General features: G+C 32.4%; 1 protein-coding gene, 2 non-coding genes and 1 pseudogene across 4 annotated transcripts in view; 2 read left to right on the top strand and 2 right to left on the bottom strand.

Annotated features, from left to right (window-relative positions):
• TLK1 (tousled like kinase 1) overlaps window positions 1-27,431 on the bottom strand; it is a 123,582-nt gene that overhangs the window by 53,812 nt on the left and 42,339 nt on the right. The window contains exon 3 of one of the 2 annotated variants that reach the window (XM_036237970.1): window positions 14,163-14,234. In XM_036237970.1, coding sequence (XP_036093863.1) covers window positions 14,163-14,234 — 72 coding nt within the window. Of the gene's footprint in view, window positions 1-13,037; window positions 13,062-14,162; window positions 14,235-27,431 lie in introns of those variants that run through there. The other variant, XM_036237971.1, reaches the window with a different exon arrangement.
• LOC118614460 lies at window positions 831-934 on the top strand. The gene has a single exon (XR_004956060.1). It is a non-coding gene; the product is annotated as a U6 spliceosomal RNA (small nuclear RNA).
• LOC118614471 lies at window positions 7,474-7,592 on the top strand. Its single transcript, XR_004956069.1, has one exon. It is a non-coding gene; the product is annotated as a 5S ribosomal RNA (ribosomal RNA).
• LOC118614065 lies at window positions 23,991-24,109 on the bottom strand (annotated as a pseudogene).

Raw genomic sequence — 27,431 nt, 5'->3', positions numbered from 1 at the left:
ATTTCCAATAGTTTGCCTATATGTTTTCACATCACAAATCAGAGATCTTAAAGAAATCCCCCTTAACTGGCAATCTACTCAGGAGGCAGAGTGATGTAAAAGCAATTTAGGGTAAATAGTTTATTAGTTTAGTTTCATTGTCAAAATTACTAAACTCATACTTAGACAGTAACTAATTTTCCATTTTCCTTGGAATAAAAATATAACTAAATAAAATTTTAAGTTAACATTTTTATAAAGAACCCTAAAATATATCTTGAAATAAAAGAGGATCCCAAATAATAATTTAGTTGTAGCCTTCCTAACTTAATCTATATAAAAAAATAATTTAAGGTCAAGAAGATAACGTTTTTCAGAAGTTTTATGCTATACTAATTTGTAAGCATGGTAGGATCCCATTTGAACTCCATCTTAAATCTTGATGAGCTACTTTTGAATTAAAAAAACACAAAATAATATAATTCTGAAAGTTATAGAAACATTTTCTATTTAGCAAACTAAAAAAAAAAATGTTATATTTTATAAAGCTATTATTTTCTAAAGCATACTGCAATAACACTGGATCAGTGATAGATTGAGAAGCTACATTTTAAATGGAACCACTGGGGTGGTTCAACTGGGGTGAACAAAATTAGGTTTATTTACCTCAGAGCTTCTAAGAATCATCAAGATGCTAATGTTCACTGGATATCTCTCAAAGGGGGGTTTGGAAAGATATATGTAGAAATCCTCAAACTTATTTGGGAAAACAGCCATTAAATATTTGACTAAAAATACACTTCAAGATATTTAAGGTCTTTTTTTTTTTTTTTTTAAGACATATAGAATGCTTGCTTCAGCAGCACACATACTAAAGCTAGAACAATACCGAGAAGATTAACCATGGCCCCTGAACAAGGATGACATGGAAATTCGTGAGGCATTCCATATTTTTTAAGTCGCAGGGATGCAATGTACAGCATAGGGAATATAATCAATAATATAATAACTACATATGGTGACTGATGATTACTAGACTTATAGTAGAGATCACTTTGTAAGGTATATAAATATCTAATCACTATGTTGTATACATGAAACTAATATAATATTGTATATCAACTGTAATTTAAAAATAAATAATAAAAACATATAGATTACTTGGTAAAAACCTTTTTTTTTATAGGGAAAATTTCCCTAAATTTAAAATTTTCTGGAATGGGAAAGTGGGATTGTCCTTTGGGGGAAGTGTCATTTTGCTTAAAAACAAACATGAAAACAACAAAAAAACCACAAAAGCACAACGATCAGAGTAAAGAAAGCAACAGGTTTACCTCTTTTAAACCAGAGAAGAATTTTAAGAAAAAGGGGAAAAAAAGACTTAAATTAATTTTAAGTCCGTAATATATGACTAATGCGGGGTAAGAAGTTGAACATAATAAAAAATACTGAAAAATTGGACAAAGTTGAGAATGGGAAACATAGCTATACCTAAATGAGACTATAAATGTCTCCATTAAAAACACACCATTTTGTCCCTTCTCATGAACCTTAATCTTCTTCACCTATGTCTCAATATAACTACCTGATGTTGACCTTTAACCCCACTCTCACCTCACAGATTATTTTAGGAGTGTTCTGTCAGTCCGAATGGACCATAATTTCTTTAAAATGAAGTGCCACAGGTCTCTGAAGAAATACAGACTAAGAATCAAACTCTGGGTTCCTTATTTATTATAACTCCCAGTATTCTATTTAACCCAAGACACAATTTTCTCATAATTTTAAATTTGACCATACAGGCATAGGAGGAGTATGGGTATCAAATGAGAAATGTACCACAGACATAGCTAGTACAGCATATAGAACAGAGAGTGTACTCTGTAAATTTCAATGAGCTTCCAATAAATTCTCTGAATGGATATCCTTCTATTACTCTAAATATCCATGTACTTTCATATTTCAAAACTTCCATCATATGTCACCTGTTAAATGATTATTAACTCCTACCCTAATAATTTACAGATGCCTGATCTAAACCAATGATTTCCTACAATATCTAAGTGACATCAACCAGGCCACTTTTTGTATTTGCATAAGGTGTAAAATTTGCACACACTTAGCATTTTATATAGAACACCGTCAGCTTATTATTGCTGGTGCTAATGATATAATTTCTTTCTTCTCTATTTTTTTTTCAACTACTGCACTATAATTGGCCAAATAAGGAAGAATTAATTGGAAGGCAAAATAATATGATCTGGCTTGAAAGTAAAGATGGAAAGACTATAGTAATTATAAAAAAATCAAGAAATTCTGACATACACGTGGAACGGCAGTTAGGAGAAAATGATGAGAGACTGGTACTCTTTAAATTAATTTAGCTTTGTAAATGCTAATTTGTAATTGTACCAAAACCTAAATGATTACTCTTGCATTTAAATGTTCCAAGATAGAGTGAATTTACACAGTATTTTCTAGAAGTTGAAAGTATGTTCAAAAAAACAAAGACAAGTCTAAAGAATTCAAGGACAACAGTGATATAATTAAACTAATTTTCTAATTTCATTTGGAATTTAAGTCAGTGATTATTAAACAAGGTTTTCATATTTAATCATGTGGTTTCTTGGTTTATCTTAAAAATGTCTTTCTTCAATGAAAATAAGACCAAATATAAGAAAACAAAATCAAAATCTTACAGAATGAGATAAATCAATAGAGACTGTTCTATGAAGACAAATAATTACCTCTATCTACAAATATCGAACTAGAGAGATATTTAAAATTATCGTCAAAATGCATTACGAAAAATTCTAAAAGTATGTGAAAAGATATTTCAAGAGGAAGAAGGCATATTAAAATTTATTCATCTCTACCTCAGGTAGTTAGTCAGCCTTGACTTTATGTTCAGACAACAAAAAGTCAGTTATCATCTCAAATAAAACTACTATAGTTAATAGACACAGATATAGTTCATTTCTGTTAAATGAGAAAATACTTCAAAATAGTCAATCCTCAAACTTGTCAGAATGATTTTTTTTTCTGATCAATTCATTTAGCTGAAGACTGGTTTCAAAAATACAAATCACTGGCTACTCCAATGATTCAATGGGTACTCAGGTATCAAATTCAAGATCACTGCACTTTGAACAAATGGCATACCAAATCTTTTTGCCTGCATCTGGTAATCACAATATTCAATTTTTATCCCCATTTCTAGGCAAAATTTATTGAATCTGATGAGACAGGAAAATGCTGTAGAAATCTTTGTTACTTTAATGGTACATATAAAAACAGCACTGAATGTGAAAGGAAAATCTGGAGCCTCACAAGAACAGTCTTTGTAAAATAGAAGTTCTAGTCAAGAATATCAAATGTATAAGGTGCTGCTTCTTTCAACCTTTTGCTATAAAAATCAGGTTAGAATAAATGCACCATAAGAACACTGAAATTCTGTTGTGAAAATTTCCTTGCTGTTTTTTATCTAATTTATATTTAGATAAAACCTACCATGAAATATGTACGTCCTAATTCAAGGACGATTTTGAGCTGGCATAACCTGAAATTGATAGTCTGTCTATACTCAAGAGTTCAAATTTTAATATCAAGAACTATCATTTGGAAATGTTTGCTTAAATCTTTGACATCTGAGAGACAATAACTGTTATTTTGCTGATTTCAATATTTTATATAAAAAGTTCATGTACACAACATTTTGGGATCCTATCACTAAATAAGAACATTTCCTAGCTATTCAAAGTAAATCCAATCAATGTATCAGTAATTCTGTGTAGCCTACTTTCTGGTGTATTGCTTTTATTATTTAATATGTAACATCAAAGATGGCAGAAAGCCAATAAGACAAAACTGGGTAACCATCCAACTAAAATGTGTGCTGTTTTACAGGTAACAAAGTGTTCCAACTAATATTCTTAGAAGTCTGAAAGATTTTTACTCCCTTAACAAATATAAAGCATCTACAACCATATTCAGTATATAAAGGCGATATAATACTAAAACAATCTTACTCTCAATTTTTAAAAACTGCCTTAACTTGCCATCCTCACTTTCAGACTTCATAAGCTCCTATCACCTGGACCCATTTTAATTTGTATTCACATATATTTAAAAGAGCATATGCACTATGTCTTCAATACTGGTGAAATGCAATACTGTTTGCCATTTTCTTATTATTTATGTAGCATAACCATTTCTCAGATTTTCTCTTCTCTGGCTTTCCCTTTAAGGCTTTGTTAAACAGAATAAACCATAAAATTAAAGTTAATTCCTCTATTCATATAATCTTGTAAATTGTTTTCAAATCACACAATCAGAATAAAAACCATGTAAAGCAACTGCTTTGGGGGGAAAAACATTTCCAAGAAAACATTCTGGAAATGTTGGCATTTTGAGAGTATTAATAATAGTAAAATTTAGAACAGTGATTTCATAACTTTTCTTCCATTGTGACACTCATAAGAGAGTAACATGCACCCATATAATATCCCCATAGATATTTCCTTGAACATGAATCTTTCCAGGTCCTTATACAATTATTTCTTTGGGATAAACACTTTTAAGTATAAATGCTGCGTCACAGAATATACATGTTTAAAGGCAACATCAATCTATATTTACACTGACACTATAATACCCACTAATCTAAGCTCTATTTTATGTGTTAAAAAAGAAAAGTTATTTCACTGTTAATTTTTCTATAACAATACTACATTTATAACCACAAAAAAAGTGATTTATTTAACAAAATTGTTCTATCATTTATCTAACAGTACTGATTCTCAATGCTGACTATACATCAAAATCATTTATAAAACTTTTATTTAAAGTTCATGGAGTCCCCATTCCAAATTCAACCATCTCTGGAAAGACACCAGAGGAATTCTTATTTTTAAAAAGCTCCAAAAGTGATGCTGATGTAGCTAGCCTCAGGATTACCAAGTCAATCTACGTATATAATAATAACTCATATATTTCCTGCACATTCCACTTTAGAGAATCGCTAAAATTAAGAAGTGACTCTTTATATTAATTTTCCATTAAATTTAAAGACCAAAATGTGACATATAGCAGAAAACTCATTAGCATATAAAAAGTTCAATGGGTTGTCATGGTTACTCAGGTATTTTTCAGAAAATGAGATTTAATCTTAAAGAAAATTAATAAAATACTCACTATGTTCTGTTAACATAAAAATACATCTAAAATTTTTTAAACTCTACTATAGTATAAGATACTGAAACTAAATTTCTCAGTAATGTCGACTTGTGCTAAATGCTCTTAAAATTATGTCTAAAAGCAGTATTTAACAGATAAAACATTTGTGAAGTGCTATTATTAGTCCAGAAATATATTAGATTGGCATATTCAATGATTACTATAAATCATCTTAAAATATTTCCAAAAAATACCATTTTTTTTCTTCAAAAGACTAGGGTCACTTACCTAATTAATAAGTTATACTTAGTTATACAGAGAATGTAACACAGTAGTTGAGAATATCAATTTGAAATAAGAGACACTTTGGAATTAGAATTCTGACTGTTAGCTTATTAATCTGTAAGGCAAATTAATTAATATTTTTGGGCTTCTGTTTTCACACTTAGAAATGTGAAATTTATACAGTTGTAATCTAGCTCCATAGGTAGCCTATTAAAATTGCTTTCTCCCCTTCATTAATGAAGTGGTTCTCAGCCAGAGATCTGCCCCAATCCCCACAGGACAGCTGGCAATATATGGACACATTTTTTGGTTGCTACAACTGTGGACTAAAGAGAACTAATGTGTTAGGTAGAGATGCTGCTAAAAATCCTACATTGCTTACATTCCCTACATCCCCAAGAATTATCTGGTCCCAAAAGTCAACAATGTATTTTATAGCTGACACAAAAACTACCATGCTGCAACTAAAGTGATGTTAAAATATATTCATTCAACAAATACTTAGTGACTACCTACAATGGCCATGAACAATGCTAAGTTCCACTTTAAAGTATGTCTTCATTCTTAAAATAACCTGGCATTTTTCTCTTATAAGCTTGCTGTCACTGATTGGCTTAGAATTTTCTTGCTCTAAAAACAACCACCCACCCACACTAAATGCATTTTTATAATGGGAAACATTTTACAGCTGTATGTTTGCTTGATAAATGGCTTACTGAATTATTTCAAGGTTTCACAATATATAAGAAATTGCAAGATTATCTAGATAGAGTACATCAGAATTTCCAAGCAGGAAGCCTGGGTATTTTTACTTTGAAAAAGCTTCCTAGATGATTCTGACATACATAGTGTTCTACACCTTTATAAAAACAGAGAGGCACAGAGCCAATGTTAGATCCACATTTGGTTTCCAGTTCACTTTTCTTTCCAAGAGACTAAGGACATGTATATTGAACCAGGACAGAACTACTTCCTTTGCTGTGAAACCTATCATATAAGACATTTTAGGGTAAGAAACTAACTTGCTGAATATAATTCCTATAAGAGCATGTCCTTTAATATATACTGGTTGAATTAAGCAACACAGTTTCCTCTTTTAAATAAATTTACAAAGTAATTCCAGGAACTTTTAAATACTATAATTTGTAAATTTATTAGTTTTAATAAGGGAGAGGAAAAAAACAAACTTATTCCCCTACTGAGATAGTATCTTTATTAGTGCTACAAAATAAACAATTTTGCATGTACACACAGAGTACTCTCCTTCAAGACAAGTGTTGTTATATATATGGTATACTGTATATAGTAATACTGTTATATATAATGTCTTAGTAGAACAAATGACATAATAATAGTAAGATTTATGGTTTGGCCTACCTAATAGTTAAGAAGTGAGAAAATACTACCAGCAGTAAGATAAATAAAGGAAAAGACAGAGGAACTCATCAACTAGAACACCACAAAAATCATTTGGCAAGCTAAACATTATAGAAAATAATGTAGGCAGAGGATAAAAGAATATTTCTTAAAAACGACTAGGTATCTAACAATTTTGAGTTAAACAGACTGAAACAGAATAAAGTCAAAAATAAGGCAACTCATTCAGGGGAGAATAGGCATAAAAATGTAACTTTCAGTAATACTTAAACTATACATCATTAAATTCGGTTTTCAAGTTTTTATTTCTTATTGGGTACTCCAACTAAGACGTTAAAGAAAAGACTGTCCAGGTTGTTAAAAATATACACAGACATATATAATTTTAATAAAGTAAAAAAAAAAAAAATCAACCTAAAATCTAAAACTTAAGGTTAGTATTACCTCTATTTATAACTAGAATCATAACTTCCAATCAATCCTGACTAAGTCTTCACTGAGAAAACTTTCAAGCTAAACACTATTAAGAGAGCAAAAAAAGAAATAGGAAAAAGCAGAGATGGGTACGTATATAAAAACAAGGTAAAAACAGGAAATGCTCTTATCATCCTCTTAATCTAGCTGATTTACTAATTAGAACAGAAGACAACTCATTTAGTCTATGGCCATGCTACCCTGAATAAGCCTGATCCCATCTGATCTCAGAAGCTAACCAGGGTTGGGCCTGGTTAGTACTTGGATGGGAGACCACCTAGGAAGACCAGGTGCTGTAGGCATAAAAATATTTTTAAAATAAGGGATTGTAAGATGACAAGGTCCTTGCAATCTTTGAGGTCAATGAAGAGTTGCCTTACTCCCCCCCTCCCCCCCAAAAAAGACAACTCATTTAAACAATTTATACATATTTACGTGTAATTTTAAAATACCTTCTTCAAAAAATGAGATTTTACATTTAAAAAATCTGTTAAATAACTCCATAAACAATATCAATAGTTCTGGAAATGGAAATAATGCCCTCCTGAATCCAGGTCAAAGGTAGTTTTAGGTCTAATTCCCTCATGCTGTTAATTTCTACTTCTTCTAAAATATAAAAATAACAAAGGACACATAATGTGGCCCTTTAAAAATACTTTTAATAAAAGAACAAAACAAAGCATTAATGCTCCAAAGTACCTTCAAAACTGTAACTTCAATGCAATTGAGAAGGGAAAAAAAATCTAAGTTCCAAGATTACTTCTAGAAACTTAATTCAAATGAGAAAGTTAATCAGATCTTCTTTCACAAAATGGCCTTCATTAATCATCGTTAAAGGTAAATTAAGACAACTGAGGCGTCATATCTATATTATGTTCTTCTTTCATTACAATCATTACAATTCTGAAAATGGATCTAAATTTAAATATCTAGATGTATCAAGTGTTTCAGCTTCCATGTATCTATAACTTAAAATCCTTAATCTTAAATAACTTAAAAATTGCCAAATGCACTTAGATCAAAAATAAACAGAAATTTAATGCAATATGCAAAGGAAAGTTTAACTGAGAATTAAAAAACTGATAATTACTCAGGAAGAAAGGAAAAAAAAACTTTGGTTCTAGAAAGAGATACATTTTAAATTGTTCAACTCTGATTCATATTATCATAGAAGTATTATAAGTATTATAGAAGATGAATATTAAAGATTAAATGGAGGCAAAAACAGAATTATTTGACATATGTCTGCTTTACAAACATTATATAATATATTGTATGTAAGCACAATGTGCTTCTCCAACATTAACAAAGATGATACAATTCAACTATATTTATATTCAGTTACAAATATTCCAACTCAGTAAGAAATAAAATAAAGCAGAGAAATATATTCTGGAACATCCAAAAGGAGAGGTAGGGAGGAAGAATGGTTATGTTATTAACATTCATTATAAATTCCAAGATACATAATTTATCTTATCATCTTGGGGTACAGTAGAGTGCGGATAGCAACTGTACAGAATGTAGAGAAGGTCTTTGTAGTTAGACATGGAAGGGTCCCGCAAGAACTGCAAATAGGAAGATCAAGGCAGGTTCTGAATCTTGGAAAACATTAACAACCAAGAAACATGGGCTCCTTCTCTTATTCTCATAAAATAATCTGGACTTTTAGCCAGTAGATAAGGCACACAGACCATGTTTCTAACTCCTTCCGATATTCTAAAACATTTAAATAAAAATTAATGACCCCCCTCAACTCCCTTCCCTGTCCCTCCCATAAAATTTGTATCATTCTCCTCACACCCACAACCCACTCATGTTTCTTTCCTTCCGGATAACCTCTATTTTCATAGTGAAGTAAGAGAAAGGTTATTAGATATGCAAGTTCATCCAACAGAAGAAAGATGTTCTTAGTCAGTTCTGCCTACAACGAACCCTGCCCACCAGAGTCTTGACCTCGCTATTCATACACCTCCAGGAAAAAGTGTTGCATTTTGGTTCTATTTTCTACTCTCTTTTCAGTATTTTACTTGTCCCATCATAGCTTTGCAATGACCCTTTCTTTAGCACATAATATGTCAAGCCTGTTAACCCTCTTTTCATTTAGAGAAAAAAAAAAGTGCACCTTGTTGCCAGGCTCACTTAACATCACGCATAGAAATGCTTCGTTTTCTAGGATTTGACATTTTCAGCAATCGAACTACTAAAAACGGAATGCTATACATAGAATGATGTCATCTATTTCCGATGTACGAGAGCAATGTGAAAATAATAATAAAAGTGAGGTATTTCATGGCAAATTTTAGGCATAAGGTTAGGACTATAATTGAGAGTTATCTAGGAGTAAATGCAACAGCCACAAGCGCTGCCGACGAGAATTCTCAGCACAAACGGGAAAAGGACTCTAGATATCATCTCCTTTCCTTCATGGTCAAGATTCTTTCAAGAGCAGTCAATGTTTGCTGTCACTATTTCCTCACTTTCCAATGGCTCCTTAACTATGATTTGGCATCTTGATCCCATTAATCTACTGAAACTAAGCCTAAGTGACAAATTCTTAGTCACTTTAGTTATTGTCTTGACTTCTGACACTTCATTCATTATCGTTCTCCTTTACTTTGTCCTCTTTTTCTTTCTACTATATACCTACCTCCTTTCTCCAGCACACCCATCTTGCCTGTTAACATTTCCTAGCATTACACGAACTACAGGATGAATTCATCTACAAAAGCAGTTTTTAAACTTTTGGGTCATAGGACCCTCTACAAACTCTTAAAGACTGTTAGGGACTCCAAAGAGGTTATAACTATCAACACTTACCATGTTAGAATTTAAAACTAAATTACTTTCAAACACCAGAATACACAAGTACACAATTCATAAATCATCACGACAGTATCATCACATACCATGTAGCCTCTGCCTATTTTCACTGTAAATCCATGAGAAAATGAAAGTTTTAATAAGCTAAATATGTCTTAGCATTTTATAAAAAAGGCAAATGATGTCTTAGCACTCTTATAAATTAGTTTGAAAGAATCTCAGGGACACCTCAGGAATCCTCAGACTACCCAACCCTTGCACACCTATGCCAGAAACTCCTAAGTCTTCATCTCTAGACTGACTACTTTTTTCCTGAGTTATCACCTAAATCCATAATCCTAGGCTTTTCCCTTTCCTTCTTTACCTACATTCAGTCATCAAACTCCACTGATTCTACTTTTAAAACCTGGAGGAATTTGAAAGCTTGTTAGAGAAATGTAAACTCCCACCCTGGACCTATAGACATAAGAACTCTTGGTAATTCACTTGCAACATTAAAGTCTGAGAAGCATGGACCTGAGCGGTGATAGCATCAATAACCAAAGGTAGACAATCTGAAGGAGAAAGTTGAGTCCAAAAGGCAAATTTGGGAACACTATAATAAGAACCCTTCCCACTTGAAGTTGTTCCTCCTAATATTAAACCTTGGAGGTTTAGAGTTTTGTAAAGGCTTAGTATTCCTTAAGTGCACGATCTTCCCAACTTAGGTTTCACTTCCCTCCATTGCCGTCTTCATCTCTACCTTGTCTTTTGTTTCCCCTGTTTCAATGGCTCTCCATGACCCAGATAAAAGTCTAAATTCCTTACTATGAAATATAAGGGCTTTCAAACCCTAACCCCTGCCTGTCTTTCACCCTTCTTGTATATCCTCCCTATACCAGAAGTTTGCAAACCAGTCAAATCACCTAGAGAATGTGGTATTTTTTCCTAAGCTCTTCGGGTGATCTAAAGTCCAATTGGGGTTGAGAACTGCTGCCCTAGGTCTTGAACAAAACTATCTGCCATGCTTCTATGCAAGCGCAAAAGCATATCTTAATCCCTCTGCCTGCCTTCTTCTCATACTTTGCCCGTGCCCTCTGGGATGAATTCATAGCCTCTCCTAACAACTATTACCTCTTCTTTGAAGGAAGACCTCTCTTTTCTTCCCTCCCCTTGTCTTCTCTGCAAGTAGATGAAATTAGGAGTTTCTTGCTCCTTGATCCCATAGCATCCTGTGCTTACATCTATTATAGCATAGCTCTGTTTTTGTAGTCTGCTCTACTAGATACTGATCTCATGTGAAAGCAGGGTTAGTATCCTTTACATCTTTATATTTTCTGTGCTTGAGAACAGAGGTTAGAAGATAATAGATAAGTAATAAATGCTTAATGAAAATAAAATAAATTTTTGGAGCCTGTTGAATAGACCAAGAGTGATATAAAATAAAGCAAAATAAGACCAACACCATCCTATCTACTAGGCAATTTTATTAACGAAAGGAAAAACACCTTTTTGTTCTATAATTCTACATTTAGAAATAAAAGGCACATTCATATGTAAAGTATTCATATATAAATTGAAATGAAAAATTTCAGTTCAAGTAGATTTAATGAACCTAACAGTAAACATCAGATGCTTTTCAGTTTTAATAGTAAAAGGATAGGAGAAAGCAGGAGGGTTCTGAGTATCTGAAAGAGTATTTGGTAGGAAGATAGAAAATAGGAGAAGAGGATATTAAGCTTATCTTCATAAATACTAAGAAAGGCTCAACAGATAAAATCAAACTGATGAAACAAAACAGCAAGATATGCACATTATTTATATTAAAATATGGAAATACCAGGAGGAAAAGATAAAATAGAAAGTGAGGTATAGTAAGGGTGGGTGGTAGAGAACTGCTTTTTTAAAAAATAAACCTTTTAGTACTATTTTTTCACACACACAAAAAAATTTTTTAAAAGTAATGATCAGTGAATGGATTAGCAAAAGAATAAAATGACACAAGACAATGGAATACTACTTAAACTACTCTTAAATATGAGAAAAAAAGAAGTACTTCTATCTTGCAATTTGTTTACTTCCAACTTGACTTACTGACCTATGAATGTCTGTATCTTGATGTGTATGAAATTCCACCCCAAGGGGATTCATTAATTAAGGTATCTAGTATCCCTTTCCAGATACATAGCTTCTTAAAATGGAAAGACAAAACATAATCTTCTTCAAATCTTAAGGAAAATGTATAATCTGTAATCATTTTCAAAATATCATGTACTTCACTTAACCGTTATTTAATAAAGCTTCCAGATATAGAACACAGAACAGCGAATCAAAAGACTTTTAAGATTTTTCTATTGCTGCCCCAAATGTCAAAATTTCTATATAAATAAAGTACATCCGATGGTGAACCAAATTGTATTTCACTGTTAAGTGCCACTGTGACCTTAAAAAAATTTTTTTTAACTAAAAATATAGCCCAAAGTGATCCTTGGAATTATTTAATTGGAAGTGATATTTTCTTATAAATTGATTCTTTTGAAAAAATTCAAATACTGCATCTATAAAGAACACAGAAATATGTTATAGGTGACCTAACATTTACTATGTTCTGTCATTTTAAAAAATCTATCAAAAACACCAGATTTGGTGAACAGAAAAGGGAAATACTTAAAATTATTTTTCTTGCTCTTTATAACATAAAAGCCTCCATGAAAATGGAGGTATGTGAAATTACTAAATAGACCCAAATCTGGAAATATCAAGAAATATCTCAAAGTCTAGAAAATATAAAATGAAAGCATTCTTGATAGTTTTTGACAAACTGTACTTTGACTAGATCTAAACCTACAATTTTTAAGGACTCAGTATACTAAGTGTGTTAATTTAAAAAAAAAAAAAAAACTAAACTGTGATAATCTGGTGCTACAGGGGCTACTAACGCTTACCTCAAGGAAACCTACTGCAGATAAAGTCCCGTCACTTGCACAGTCCTTTCAGCTGCCTGCCAGTTGTCTCTGTGGAAGGGAAAGCCTGATGAGTGACAGCCCTATGCCACACTCCTTTGGAGTGTCAGGGTGCCTGTATGGAACTGCACAAAACTGTCTACCCTAGAGATTCCTAAATACTTTCAATAACACAGGGCTTAAAAAGATTCCACTTTTGATATTCTCTTTCCACTTAACTAAATAGCTAAGAGTTCCTGAGTGCTAATGACCTATTGGTATTATCAAGGTGATATATCTACAATAACTCAAATAGAAAAAAGACCAAATGGACCAAGTAGAAATAAGTTAGCACTGACGGAGAACACACACACACACACACACACACACACACACACACGCGCGCGCGCACACACACACACACACACACACACACAGAAAAGTGACAGAATTCTATAATCTGAGGAGACAATATTAAAGGCTATATCCACAAAAAGTAAAGTTGCAGCATCAAATGAAAGCCAGAATCCAAACATATTCTTGTCTACACATTATAAAAAGATGCCATCAAGTATAGCATGCTCAGTGTGAACTAAGTCATGGATACAAATGTGTGCTTACAAAATCCTATATATATCTTAGTGGGGTCAGTAAGTGGGTGGAAGAAGAGGGATTTTTCAGATATCTTTAAATACGAAAAGTAAAAACCAACAGCATGAAATTCCACAAGGATTTCAAAAAGAAAAGAAAAAAGTAAACAAACCCTTACTCAGGACCCAACTAGGTAGTATAATAAGAAATAATAGAAAACTGTGAAACGACATATTTCAAAAACCACCTTCATCTCCTAGAATTATGAATGGCTAGTAACTGTTTTCCATTAAGAACATCTATAGCATCAATGTACAAGTTGAGCTATATAACCAAAGAAACTATATTTTCTTTCTAATGCCAAATACAGTCTTCAACCTGAATGCTGTACTTCATAAGGCAGAATGCTCCTACAAGAACACTTAAAAAGTATTAACCTTTAACATAAGGATTGATGAAGAAAAAAATATTTCATTAAAAAAACTTGATTCCAGTTTTTAACTTTAATAGCACCATATTTAAAAAGAAGTTACTTACCTCTGATTCTTTGTCACTTAAAGATCCCAAGCTTCCAAAACTGTGATTAGAACTTTCATTATTTGTTGAGGCCTGTTAAAGATTTTTAAAAAGGTAAAAATTAGGTGTAATTTTAAATAAAACATATTACAAAATAAATAGTCTCCAAGAATGAAAATAAAGTACAATTTCTTTAAGGAAGGAAGTCAATAGAAGCAAAAATAATACTAACTTATTAACACTATAAATATCTTTGACAGTTTTATCAAGTTAATAAATTTCTGCTGTGTTTCAGGAACTGACTTGTGTTACCTGATTTTGGAGAACACCAAATTCAGAAACAAAAGAATTGTGCTATTGTAAAGATAACAAAATCCCTAAAACTATTACCCAATGTATAAAAACAAATGCTTCCTTGAACTGGAAGTATTATTTGTGCTCTTTAACTTCCTTCAACAATCTTATCAAATTCTATCATATCCCATCCACATCCATTTACCTTTCTTCATATGAACAAACTGGACAATCTTTAGTTTGCTTTGGCTTAGTCTTTTAAAAATTTTTTTTACCATTCTGACCATTTTAATCACTTCTCTCAAGATTTTCTTTCTTTTACAATATTTTTGAACTGTGACAAACAGAAATGAGCTATTATTCTACAGAATCACATCTGCTATGTTTCCAATATGTTTCTATGATGCTTATTATTTTGTGGACTTTTTGGGACCATCAGTACAGTAGATCAATGTTTCCCAGGAATGTTTAGACTAGACGATGACAGGCCAAAGATGGCACATGAATGAATTTCATGTGCAGGAGGCCAGCTGATGTCCCTGTTTCTCTTGGATTTGTAAGTAGGTGCTAATCCTACTATTTAAAAGTTGCATATTGGGCTATTATTACCCTTAGAATAAGTTCCAAGCTTATGACTCTAATCTACTGCATAGCATTCCAACTGATTAACGTTCAAGTACTATTTAGAGGAAGTTATAATCTAATGAGAGCAAGATGATCAAACTTGAAACAAAGAACCCCATCAACAGCAACTAAGAAGTAATAAGCTGGAAAGATTCAGGGACATCTGAGGCAGTGGCAACACTTTTGAGCACCACTAAGTCCCCACATAAAAATACAGACTCCGAACCCACAGACAACATTTACAACACAACTGAGGGACAAGGACATCCCCCCAAATAGCGGTTGGGAACAGATCATGCCAACAACCACAGAACCTGCATGGTATGTGAGGAAGCAAAAGGAAATGTGTCTGACAGATCTGAGAACAAAGACCCCTAAAACAGCAAATGCAAACTGACCAGAAGGTCGATTTGTGTACAGAAGAAGCTATATTTGGAAGGATTTCTGCTCTTTCCCATAGTGACTAAGTGCAAATGCCCATGGCGAAGCCTGAAGAAGGTGGAGCAATCTAGTCCCTGTGAACTCCTGAAACTGATCTTTCACTAAGGATGTCACAATAAGGAGAAACTACTGGGTGTGGAATTAAAATCGAGGACAATATAGGTACAGTGAAGATAAAGGAAAGAGAATATCAAAATCAAAGAGGGAAAGGGAGCAAAGCCTAGAAAGCTTAGAAAACAAATGGCACATTTTTGAAGAGTGCCCAAAAACGAGAACAGAGAGAGCTCTATCTTAAACCACCTACCTGCCCCTCAAAAAAGATAAGCAACAGAAAATGATGTAGGTCAAGCCCATAAAGATATTATAAGAAAAAAGAGAGTAAGATACAGAATATAATAATAAAGGCTAACCAGGAATACATAGAGTTCACAAAATAGGTGAAAATTGTAACCTATTTTGAAATGTGCTAAAAGACAGTAAAGAAATGACTCAAGACATCAAAGTACAAAATAAATCAGATTTCAAAAAAATCCAGAAATAAGGTAACAGAACTCAGGAAAACATCAGATATTGAAAAAAAAGTTTCAAAAATGAAGATTAACCCTGAATGAATCCAAGGGGGGCGGGGACGACAACAGATAATGCTTTAAGAGAATTAGAAGACAAAAAGAACATTTTTGAAATCAAAAAAATGAAGGGATCAAAAAGGATTTGAGATAAAGCAACAACTATTGAAACAAAGATCCAACATTCAGATAAATAAAGTCTTTAAAGAGCACTACCTTAAGAAAACAAATAGTAGAAATTATAATTCAAGAAATGTTTCATGACAATTTAAAAACTGAAACTACTGCCTTAGAGGGCACAACATATACCTATGACTATCAACCCAGAAGACCAACATCAAATTTTTCAAAGGCAACACTTCATGCCAGAAGAAAACGGAGTAACATATTTAAGATGCTCCAAAAAATAAGAATGAAGTGTTTTATATTCAGTATAATATTAGAAGGCATAAACCATTATCGAAATGCCAGAAATCAGTTAATACTGCTCTCACGAGCCCTTCCAAAAGAATCGAGAGAACAAACTTCAGACAACTAAAATGAATAGAGCTAGTCAACCTAAGAACTGACAGCAAGAAATATTAGTTGTTAAGAAAAGTTAAACAAGAAATACAAGAAGTATTAAATTTAATGGCTAAATGCACACCAAGTTGTCAACAGTACAATATTTTAAAAATTGGGGGGTGAACTTTTATGGAAAATACAAGCAAAATTTTTTAATAGTTTTCAGTGATCACTTTGGTCACTGTGATAGCACAAATAATGTTATTTTGAGACTGCTGTGTTTATGAGATACACAAAGTAGTAAATAATTGTGATATTCTATCATCTGCTTTATGTCCTTGAGAACCAAATTCTTGGTATAAAAGATACAGATATAATAAAAACCTTGTAGTTCTGATTTAAATTGGTATTATAAATATATATTCGTGAGATATTTTTACCTTTTAAAATAGACAATTAAAAAATTCAGATTATGCCATGAGTAACAACAGAGTATCATCTCTTATCAGAACAACCTTCCCATAGTTAATGATAAATTCTGGAAAAGAATATAAAAAACTACACAAATGCACTTGAGCAACCAAAAGTAGGTAGAATCTGGATAGAAGACAGCATTTAGAAGGGAATAACAGAACTGTTTATACAGCTTTTACCTGAGGTAAAGTACCCTAGTCTGAGCTGCACAGAGCAGATGAAACCTGGATCAAAACATGCAGTCTTCCTGGCTTGAAAAACCAGAGTTTGGAGCTACCCAGCAGCTGGAAAGTAAGAAGGCATATGCAGGAAAATAAAATACCACAAAGAGTTACAAATTCTGCATATTACCTCTACCCATGTCTCTTTGGCTGGCTGGTCACTGATCTATGCAAGAGTGGAAAAGACAAGAAGCAGTCTAGATAAGGTTAAAACAACTGAAAGATGTTAGCTGCCGTCCCATGGGAAGCATAGTTTAGATTTTGGTCCAGCCAAGTTAATTCTTTGCTAATAACACAAATAACCACCAAAAAAATCAACACCCTCCACAAGATTCAGGAGAATTTTACACCAAATCCCAGAGTCACTATAATGAGTCATTCACAGTGTGCAGGATATAAACAAAATTTCTAAACTTAGGAAGAAAACAAGAAAATATGACCCATACTTAAAAGACAATCAAGAGAGACCAACTATAAGATAACTCAGATATTAGGTTTAGCAGACAAAAATCTCAAAGCAGCTACTATAAGTATGCTTAAGATGATAAAGGAAAATGTATATACTTGTAATAAATCAACAAATTGGAAATTTCAGCAGAAAATTAAAAATATAAAGAGCCAAGTAAAAATTCCAAAACTGAAAAATTCACTCTCTAAAATTAAAAAAAAAAAAAAAATCACTGGATGGGCTTAACAAATCAGAATGGAGAAAGCACTGATAATCAGAAGAAATTATTCAAAATAAATAGAAAAAAAATTATTGAAAAATAGTTGCTGGACACCATTAAGCAGTCTAACTTAACGTACATGTATTGAGTCAAAGGAGAGGAAAAGGAACAGAAAAAAATATCTGAAGAACTAACAGCCAGATAATTCCAAAATCTGGTGGAAGACATAAATTTGCAAATTAAAGGAACTCACTAATTAATTTCTCCAAACAGAATGAAAGAAGAAAAAGCCATATCTAGGTAACATCAACTGTTGAAAACAAAAGATAAAAAGAAAAATATCTTACCATAATGAGATATCCATCTCATACCTGTCAGAACTGCTGTTATCGAAAAGGTAAGAAATAACAAGTGTTGACAAGGACATAGAGAAAAGAAAATCTTTATTCACTGTTGGTGAGATTATAACTTCGTGGAGGAGTTTGGAAAACAGTATGGAGTTTCCTCAAACAATTAAAAACAGAACTACCGCATGACCCAGCAATTCTACTTCTGGGTATTTATCAAAAAAAAAAAAAAAGAAAGAAAACACTAACTCGAAAAACTATATGCAACCCCATACTCACAGCAGCATTATCTACAATAACCAAGACATGAGAGCAATCTGTGTCTATGAATGCATAAAGAAAATGTGACATACACACACACAAATGGCATATTAGTCAGCCATTTAAAAGAAAATCTTGAGATCTGTTGCAACATGGATGGATCCTGAGAACATTATGCTCAGTGAAATACATCAGAGAAAAATAAATACTGCATGATCTTATTTATTGGTGGAATAAAAAAACAAAAGCAAAATTGAACTCATTGACTGACAGAACAAATTGGTAGTTGCTAGAATTGGGAGGTAGGGGAGGGCGAAATGAGTAAAAGGGGTCAAAAGGTAGAAACTTTCAGCTATAAAATAGGTAAGCCATGTATTGTACAGAGTGTGGTGACTATATAATAACTGTATTGTATATCTGAAAGCTGCTAAGAGAGTAAATATTAAAAGTTCTCATCATGAGAAAAAAAATTATAACTGTATAGTGACAGATGTTAATTAGACTTATGTTAGTGATCATTCTGTGATATATATAAGTATGAAATCATTACGTCGTACACCTGAAACTAATGTTAATTATACTTCAATAAAAAATTAATTTAAAAAAAGAGAAAATCTTGAAAGCAGCCAGAGAAAAGCAACATATTACATACATGAGAACAACAAAAAGAATATGACTGACTGCTGGCTTGTCATCATAAATACCAGGGGTGAGATTTAATCTCTGGAAAGGGTGAGCCAGGAAACTGTGGTCTGGGGCACATAAGGCACAGTGAAGAAATAAACGGTATTATGTGCAAGTCTACACACTAAATGAAGAGACCCTTAGCCCCTTTCCTGCGCTCAATTCTAGACATTGAGCAATGAAACTTATACTCTGCAGGTAGAAGACAGAATTTCTAAGAAAACAGATCATCATCTCAAGAGATAAGACTTATAGATTCCAAGAATAAAAAGCCTCTCAGAAAAATGACCTAGCCAAGTCATTCTACTGCAAAATCCATCAGTCAATAATAAACCCTGCCTATTCACTCAAAGATTCCAAGAAGTGTTTCAGTGTCTAATGCACAGATATGACAAAGCCCAATATGACCACATATCTGAAGAAATACAAACGAATAGAAAACTGTATGAAAGAGAAAACGCAGGGAGCAGAAAAACTTCACACAAAAATAAAACTATTACTAATATCTTAATGGCAAACTAATAAAAATAAAACATTTAGAAAATAATGCCAGAAAAAGCTTCTGGAAATTAAAAATATGATAGCTGAAATGGAGGGAAAAAAAACAAAAGAATAGATTCGAAGCTAAAGAAATAGATTCAAAGCTGAAGAAATTTCTGAGGGAGAGAGACCCAAAAAGTTCAAATAAAAAAAGAAATCCAAGAGGTCCTGGCCCAAATAAAAAGTCCCAGAAAAAAGAACGAGAAAGTCAAGGAGCTGAAATTACCAAAGAAATATTTCAAGAAACTTCCAGCATGAGTTTCTGGACTGGTTCAAGGAAGGCCCACACCAAGGCACATTGTAATAAAAAATAAATAAATTTAAATGCCAGAGATTAACGAGAAGATTCTAAAAGCTTCCAGAGAAGAATAAACAGGTTACTTACAAAGGATCAGGAAACAGAATGGCATTGGAGTCCTTAGCAGTAACACTGGAAACTAGAAGGCAATGCAACAATGCCTTCAAAATTCTGATAAAATTATTTCCAGCCTAGAATTCCACACCCAGACAAAGTAATGCCCAAGTGGGAGGAGACTATGCAAGATCTCAAAATTTGACTAATCATGTACCTTTTCACTGGAAGTACCAGAGAATCTGTTCCACCAAAACAAAGGAATAAACCAAGAAAAAGGAAGATATGGCAAATAGGAAACAAGAGCTCAGACACAAGACAGGTACAAAAGGCAGGCCCAAAAAGATCAAGAAAAGAGATCCCAGGATGACAGGCATCTAGGAGAAAGAAAGAGTAACTAGCCTGGTTAAGAACAGAGCAATGGGGGATGTCTAAGGAAAAAAGAAAAAGGAAAAAGAGGAATTTGTATTTAAAAATAATGAGAGATTCACACAACTCTGCTGGAGAGTTTATAGATGCTTACACTAAATATTAAAAAACTAAAAATATCAGCTATTAACTCTAGGGAAAACAAAAAGTTGTACAAAGTAAGAATCTCATAGCTGTGAAAGAAATTTACATGGTCATAATATAAACAATGAAATAATGATCTAACCAAAAACTGAAATATATCTAAATTAGGATGGGGTCAAGGAAGTGTGAGTATTTCTATACAAGTAGAGGACTGGATCATTTAAAAGAGATAATTCATCAATAAATATCTAAATCTGAAAAAGACAAAGACCTATAATAATCTTATTTAGAAATACAAACAAATAAAATGTATAATTATAACAAAAAACTATAAGGTGAGAAGGACTGCCTCTCTGAAAAATGAATGCAGGGTTGGCAGAACAGGACGTAGTTCTACTAATTTTCATTATAGTCCTGATAGAACAATTTGACTTCTGAAATTCTGATGATGGATTGTGGATCTTATTCTTTTTGATCTGTAGGAATTCTTTACATATTATGGGTATGGCTCCTCTCTGACTTACTTTTTCACTAATATATTGGTGTCACTTGAACACAGTTACATTTATTAAATATTTTCCTTTATGGTGAATGCTTTTTGTGACCCATTTCTGAAATTGCTGTCATACTTACTAAAGTTTTATTGTTTTACCTTTCATATTAAGATCTATAGGTCACCTGGAATTGATTTTTTGTATGATAGTAACAGTTGAGGGTCGAGTTATTTTTTTCCCCATATGGATACCCAATTGATCCAACATCATCTATTATAAAAGACCACCCTTTCCCCAGTGTACTGCATTGTCACCTTTGTTATATATCAAGATATTATACATGGATGGATCTGTTACTGGACTCTGTTCTGTTCCAGTGGTCTGTTTTTCTTTGCTGTGTTAGTATCACAGTGAGTTAACTGCACTCCCAAAGAGAACTAAAAACATATGTCTATTTGTACCAGGGTATTTACAGCAGCATTATCAACATCAAAAAAATAGAAATAACTCAAAAGTCCACCAACTGAAAGGTGGAAAAACAAAATATGATATGTCAATACAATGGAATATAAGGTCATAAAAAGGAACAAAGTACTAATACATACAACATTCATGAATGGTGAAAACATTGTGCTATGTGAAAAATGCCAGACACAAAATGCCACGTATTGTATAGATGCCATTTATAAGAAATGTTCAGAATAAGTAAGTCCAAAGTAGACAAAAAATGCCATTATTTGTATAAGTCCATTTCAAAAGAGGTAAATCCATATAGACAGATAGTAGCCTTGTGGTTGCCATGGACTGGAGTGTGGAGTAGGACACCAGGAATATGGAGAGTTGCTGCTAATGTTTATGAGGTTTCTTTTTGGGATAATAAAAATACCCTGAAATTAGTGGTGACAGCTGCACAAGTTTGTGATACACTAAAAAACACTGAAATGTACATTATAAATAGGTCTATTTTAGGGTATGTAAATTATATCTCAGTATAAAAAGATCATGTAAATTTCAAATTATTAAGAGGAAAGGATCATAGAGTGGGTAAAGATTGACAAAATCTAGTACATAATCATTTATACATTCAGATATACAGTATATGTACATGCAAGCACATACCAACAGACAAAGGAACTCTTTAAAACAGATTTTTTGCACTCATGGGATATTTTTAAAAATTATAAAAGCACCACAAGCATATGGGAAAAATTTCATTACAGAAATATAAATTTCTCCCTCCCACACCAGTCCCACTATCAGAAGCAACGACTTTTTTAAAAAATTGTTTTTAATTGAATTTTTGAATAGGCAATGCAAACAGGTTATCTTCTTCAGTTTCTTATCTTTCTAGAGGCTATGTCTACACTAGCAAATTAAATACACATCCTTTGGTTCCTCCCTTCTTAATCAAAAGAGAACATTATGTAGATTGTTCTGCATTGCTTTTTCTTTTAATATACTAGGAGAAATTTCCAGATCTACACATAGATTCTTCATTCCATTTTTCTTTTGCTATTTCCTTTCTCTCAAATGGGTGCAGAGTATGCCACTGCATATACCATATTTCTAAGTCCTTTATTGACTCTACCCTGAAAGATGAAGAATTTAGTTTACTGCCATCACAGCTTCCTCCTTCTTGCTGATATACATATTTATATTTTTATTTTTAATTCTTTAATTAGTTACCTTACCTTTAAATAATATATTTATGTACATTTTTATTCTTTAACTTTAAACGGTGTGCCTTGTTATGTAAAATAAGAAAACAAATCTTCATATTTAGCTCCTTCTCCCAACATGACAGCTATACAATAACTTTACAGCAATTTACATTTACCTTTATGTTCTATCTGCAATCCTACAACAGAGTCACAAACTCACATTACATGGTTCTGGAGCAAGTAAAATAAAGAGGTGAAGCAGGCTTGGTGTAAGATAAAAGTGGCATATGATGGAATAAAAGTTCTCTCTCTCCAGTCAATTCTTGTTATCAGTTGTGAACACTAATTAGTGAAGGCTGAACCATTGCCGCTAGGGGAAAAATATGTTAGATTCCTACAAGCTTCTCATTACATTTTCCTCAATCAATCAATACATAACCTAGTTTTATATAAAAGTGTTTCTGTTTAAGGATACTTTATTTAATATATAGTCAATTTATTCACATTGAATTCATGACCTATAGCACTATAACTCATGCCTGAACAAGGCTTATTTAACACCCTATTTTCTCCCTAAGGCACATCACAGTCTTGTGCTTAGAACACAAGATAGCACTTCAGCCTACTACCCTTGGGGGCCATTTTGAACAGCAAAGCTACCAATAAAAAGCATAAAAATGCCAAAAACATTGCATTAAGTAAAATACGAAAAGGACACTTATTTACAGTATGAGAGCTGGAACATGTAGGCAGGATGTCACTTTGTTTAGTCTCAGGCAACTCAAAATTTTCACTAATCCATACAAGCACAGGCCCTTGAATGACCATCCAAAGCAATGTGAGAATTGATTTTGAGGTTACAAATAAATTTTAGTGAGCAGGCAAATTTGCAATTACAGAATCTTTGAATTAAGAGGACTGACTACTATATGTGTATGTACACCAAATTAGGTTTATATATTATGTTGGGCTAATCCTGTCTGTATAGTCTTTTATATATATATATATTCGAACAGTCAAAAATCTAAAAGAATCACATTACATACCCCTCAATACAACTGTATTTTACAATTCACAATGCATTTTTAGGACTGTTTGACATATAAAAGTTTGTGATTGTCATATCTTCTTCATGAATTCTTAGTCCTTAAAAAAAAAACTTTTGTACCATTCAGGCTTTTAGTTTTGAGAATTTTTTTTTTAAACACTTGTAGCACCTGGTCTTCCTAGGTGCTCTCCCATCCAAGTACTAACCAGGCCTGACCCTGCTTAGCTTCCGAGATCAGACGAGACTAGGTGTGTTCAGGGTAGCATGGCCTTAGACTAGTTTTGAGAAATGTGTTGATACTTATTCATGTATTCAAAAATATTTATTGAGAGCTTTAGTACTGCTGTAGATGTTGGGGATAAAACAGTAAACAAAAAGGCTAAGTTCAAGTGCTTAGGAATTTACATTACAGGAATAAAAACAGATAATAAACATATAAATATTCAGCATTATATAAGGAACCAATAATACTTTTCAAACAGTTAAGTGGAGCAAAGAATAGCGTGATAGAGGTATCTTATGTAGAGTGGTCAGAGAAAGGCTCTCCTGAAGAGTCATATTTGAGCAGATATTTTAATAAAGTGAGGGAGAAGTATGTTTGAGCCAACTGGCAAATAAATCAGCATAGGGTGAAGCAGTGGGACAGTTAGTAAAACAGTGAAGTTAGTCTAAATCTGGATCAGAAGGTTTTGTTAGGACATGGTGAAGACAGAAAATTTATTTTAAATGTGATCGGAATTCTTTGGAAGGTTATGAGTTCGGGAGAAACTGATCTCAAATTTATACTTAATTCTGCTTTCTTTTCTTTATGATTAGCTGAAATAGTTTCTTTCCAGTTAATTCCAATCTTTGTCATTTTGGAGCAATGTTTCTTGTCAATAGCTTATAAATGGATTCTCATTTTTTATGGTAGTATATACTTTTCAATAGGTATGATATTTTTTTCAAAGTAAAAAGTTGTAAAGGAAAAAAAAAGGGCGGGGCCCCCGGAGGAATGCATAAATACCAGTTTGAAAGAACAGACTACATAAATGAGTAGAGTGTCATCAAAATAATACAAATAGAATGTGTAATTTTAAAACATCAGGAAAAATTCCATTTGTCCAATGGAAAGCAAGGAGTGGAGGGAAATAAAAGTAAAGTACAATTAAAAGACATTAGACAATGGCAGAACCAAGTCAGAAAATAATTATAATAAATGTAATGGACTAAACTATCATTTAAGAGATAAAAATGCTCATATTCCATCAAAAGAAACATGTTGTCTGCAAGAAACACACTTAAAACAAAAAGAGTAAAAATAAAACAATAAAAAATATATACCTAAGGCAAAAATCAAACAAAAGAAAATTAAGAATAGTAATCTTAAATTAGAAATAATATTTAAGGAAAAAATTATAGAGTCATAAAAGCAATAGAATATGATATACACATGTAAAATATATCAAGCAAAAACTAATAAATTGCAAGCTGAAATACATAAATCAATAATCACTGCTAAATATTTTAATATACCTCTATCAGAAAAAGACAGACCTAGCTGACAATACAAGGAGATATCTAGGATCTGAACAAATACAATTAAGAGCTATCAGATATGAAATGTTCATAGAACAGACTACATTTCAGAGGCTGATGTCATCCAAACTATATATTTAAAATGTAATGCAATAAATTGGGAATGCATAAAAAGAATAACCCTTGTGTTACAAAGGAAGTAAATTATGAAATATATAAATCTGAATAAAAAATGGCACCTATCAAATTTGTGGAACACAGCTAAAGCAGTTCTTGGAGGAAAAGGATTAACCAAGAAATAAGAATGGTTAGAAATAAAAAAAGCTGATACTACTTCACAACCACTAAAATGGCTAAAATAAGAAAGAACCATAACACTGAACACTGGTAAGGATGTAAAATTAAAATTCTTATATACACTGCTGGTTGGAGTAGAAAATGGTAGAAATACTTTGGAAAAGTATCAGTTTCTAATCAAGTTAAAACACACACCTACCCTATTCCACTCCTGTTTTCCCAAGAGAAATGAAAACATAAATCCACGAAAAGTGTATAAGAATATTTATAACAACCTTATCTTAACAAGCAAAAATTGAAAACATCTAAATATCACTCTACGAATAATTGATAAATTGTGGTATATCCATACAACACTAACAGCAACAACAAAGAATGAACTACTGAACAGCAACAAAATGAATCTCAAAAATATTATTAAGTGAAAGAAGCCCCATACAACAGTATGCTGCATGATTCCACTTACGTGGAATTCAAATACAGGCAAAACTAATCTGTAGTGATAGAAATCAGATGGGTTTGAGGAGGGGTTTGGCCAAGTGGGAACTGACTGGCAAGGGGCAAAAAAAAACTTTACAGAGATGGAGTTGCCCTATATTTTGTCTTGTGTGGTATTTACACCACATAAACAACTGCCACATCTAAGAGGAGGAAATATACAGTTTACAGTAGTTTTATTTGTAATTCTCAGAATATTGGAAACAACCCAACTGTTCCTCATCTAAGAGAAATGATAGTGACCACAAATCTCTCCATTTTAAAGGCACATTTTCTCTTTTGTAATTAATAACTAATTTATAAGGTAAAATTTGAGATCTTTTTCTCTAAAACATTTTACTAAATGGTTTTAGCATCCATTGATGAGCTTTGCCTTAATCAAGAATTATACTGGAGAATATTAAATGTTAATTTTTTTATTCTACATTCCTTCTACATCAAATGACTGACATTATTCCAAAAGACTACCACATAACAAACATAACTAGCTTGGTTGCTAAGTACCAAAAGGGAATGTGGTTATATGTGGACTCTAACAAACAAAATAAATGAACGAATGAAACAGAAACACTCATAGATACAGAGAAAAAAATGATGGTTGCCAGATGGGAGAGGGGCTGGGAAACTGGGTGAAAAGGGTAAAGGGACTAAGAAGTACAAAGTGGTAGTTACAAAATGTCATGGGGATGTAAAGTACATCATAATAATATAGTCGATAATACTGTAATAACTATGTATAGTGCCAGGTGGGTGCTACACTAATAGGGGGATCCTTTTGTAAATTATATAAATATCTAACCACTATGCTGTATACCTGAAATTCATATAAAGTAATACTGAATGTTGACTGTAATTGAAAAAAAAGTATGACATATTTATACAATGAAATACTATTTAGCAATAAAAAGTAACTATTGATAACATACAACAACATGGATAAATCTCAAATGAATGTACATGCTAAATTAAAACGTCACATTCAAAAGGCTGCATATTACGATACTTATTCCATTTACATGACATTCTTGCAAAGGCAAAACTAGAAGAATAGAAAACAGATCAGTGGTTACTGGGACAACCAAGAAGCACTGACTATAAAAGGGCATGGGGAATACTTTGGAAACTATGTTATATCTTAATTATATATTAATTTATACAATTGTATACATTTGTGAAAACATATCACAATTATACAATTTCACTATATGTAAATTATACCTTAATAAAAACCATGCAGGGGGGAAATCATAACATTTAAAATCCATATATTTTACTGTATGTTAGT

The sequence above is a fragment of the Rousettus aegyptiacus genome, unplaced genomic scaffold (assembly GCF_014176215.1).
Source record: "Rousettus aegyptiacus isolate mRouAeg1 unplaced genomic scaffold, mRouAeg1.p scaffold_m13_p_2, whole genome shotgun sequence".
Taxonomy (NCBI): Eukaryota; Metazoa; Chordata; class Mammalia; order Chiroptera; family Pteropodidae; genus Rousettus; species Rousettus aegyptiacus.
The sequence above is the reverse complement of the archived record's forward strand: the minus strand, read 5'-3'. Positions and strand labels throughout refer to the sequence as shown.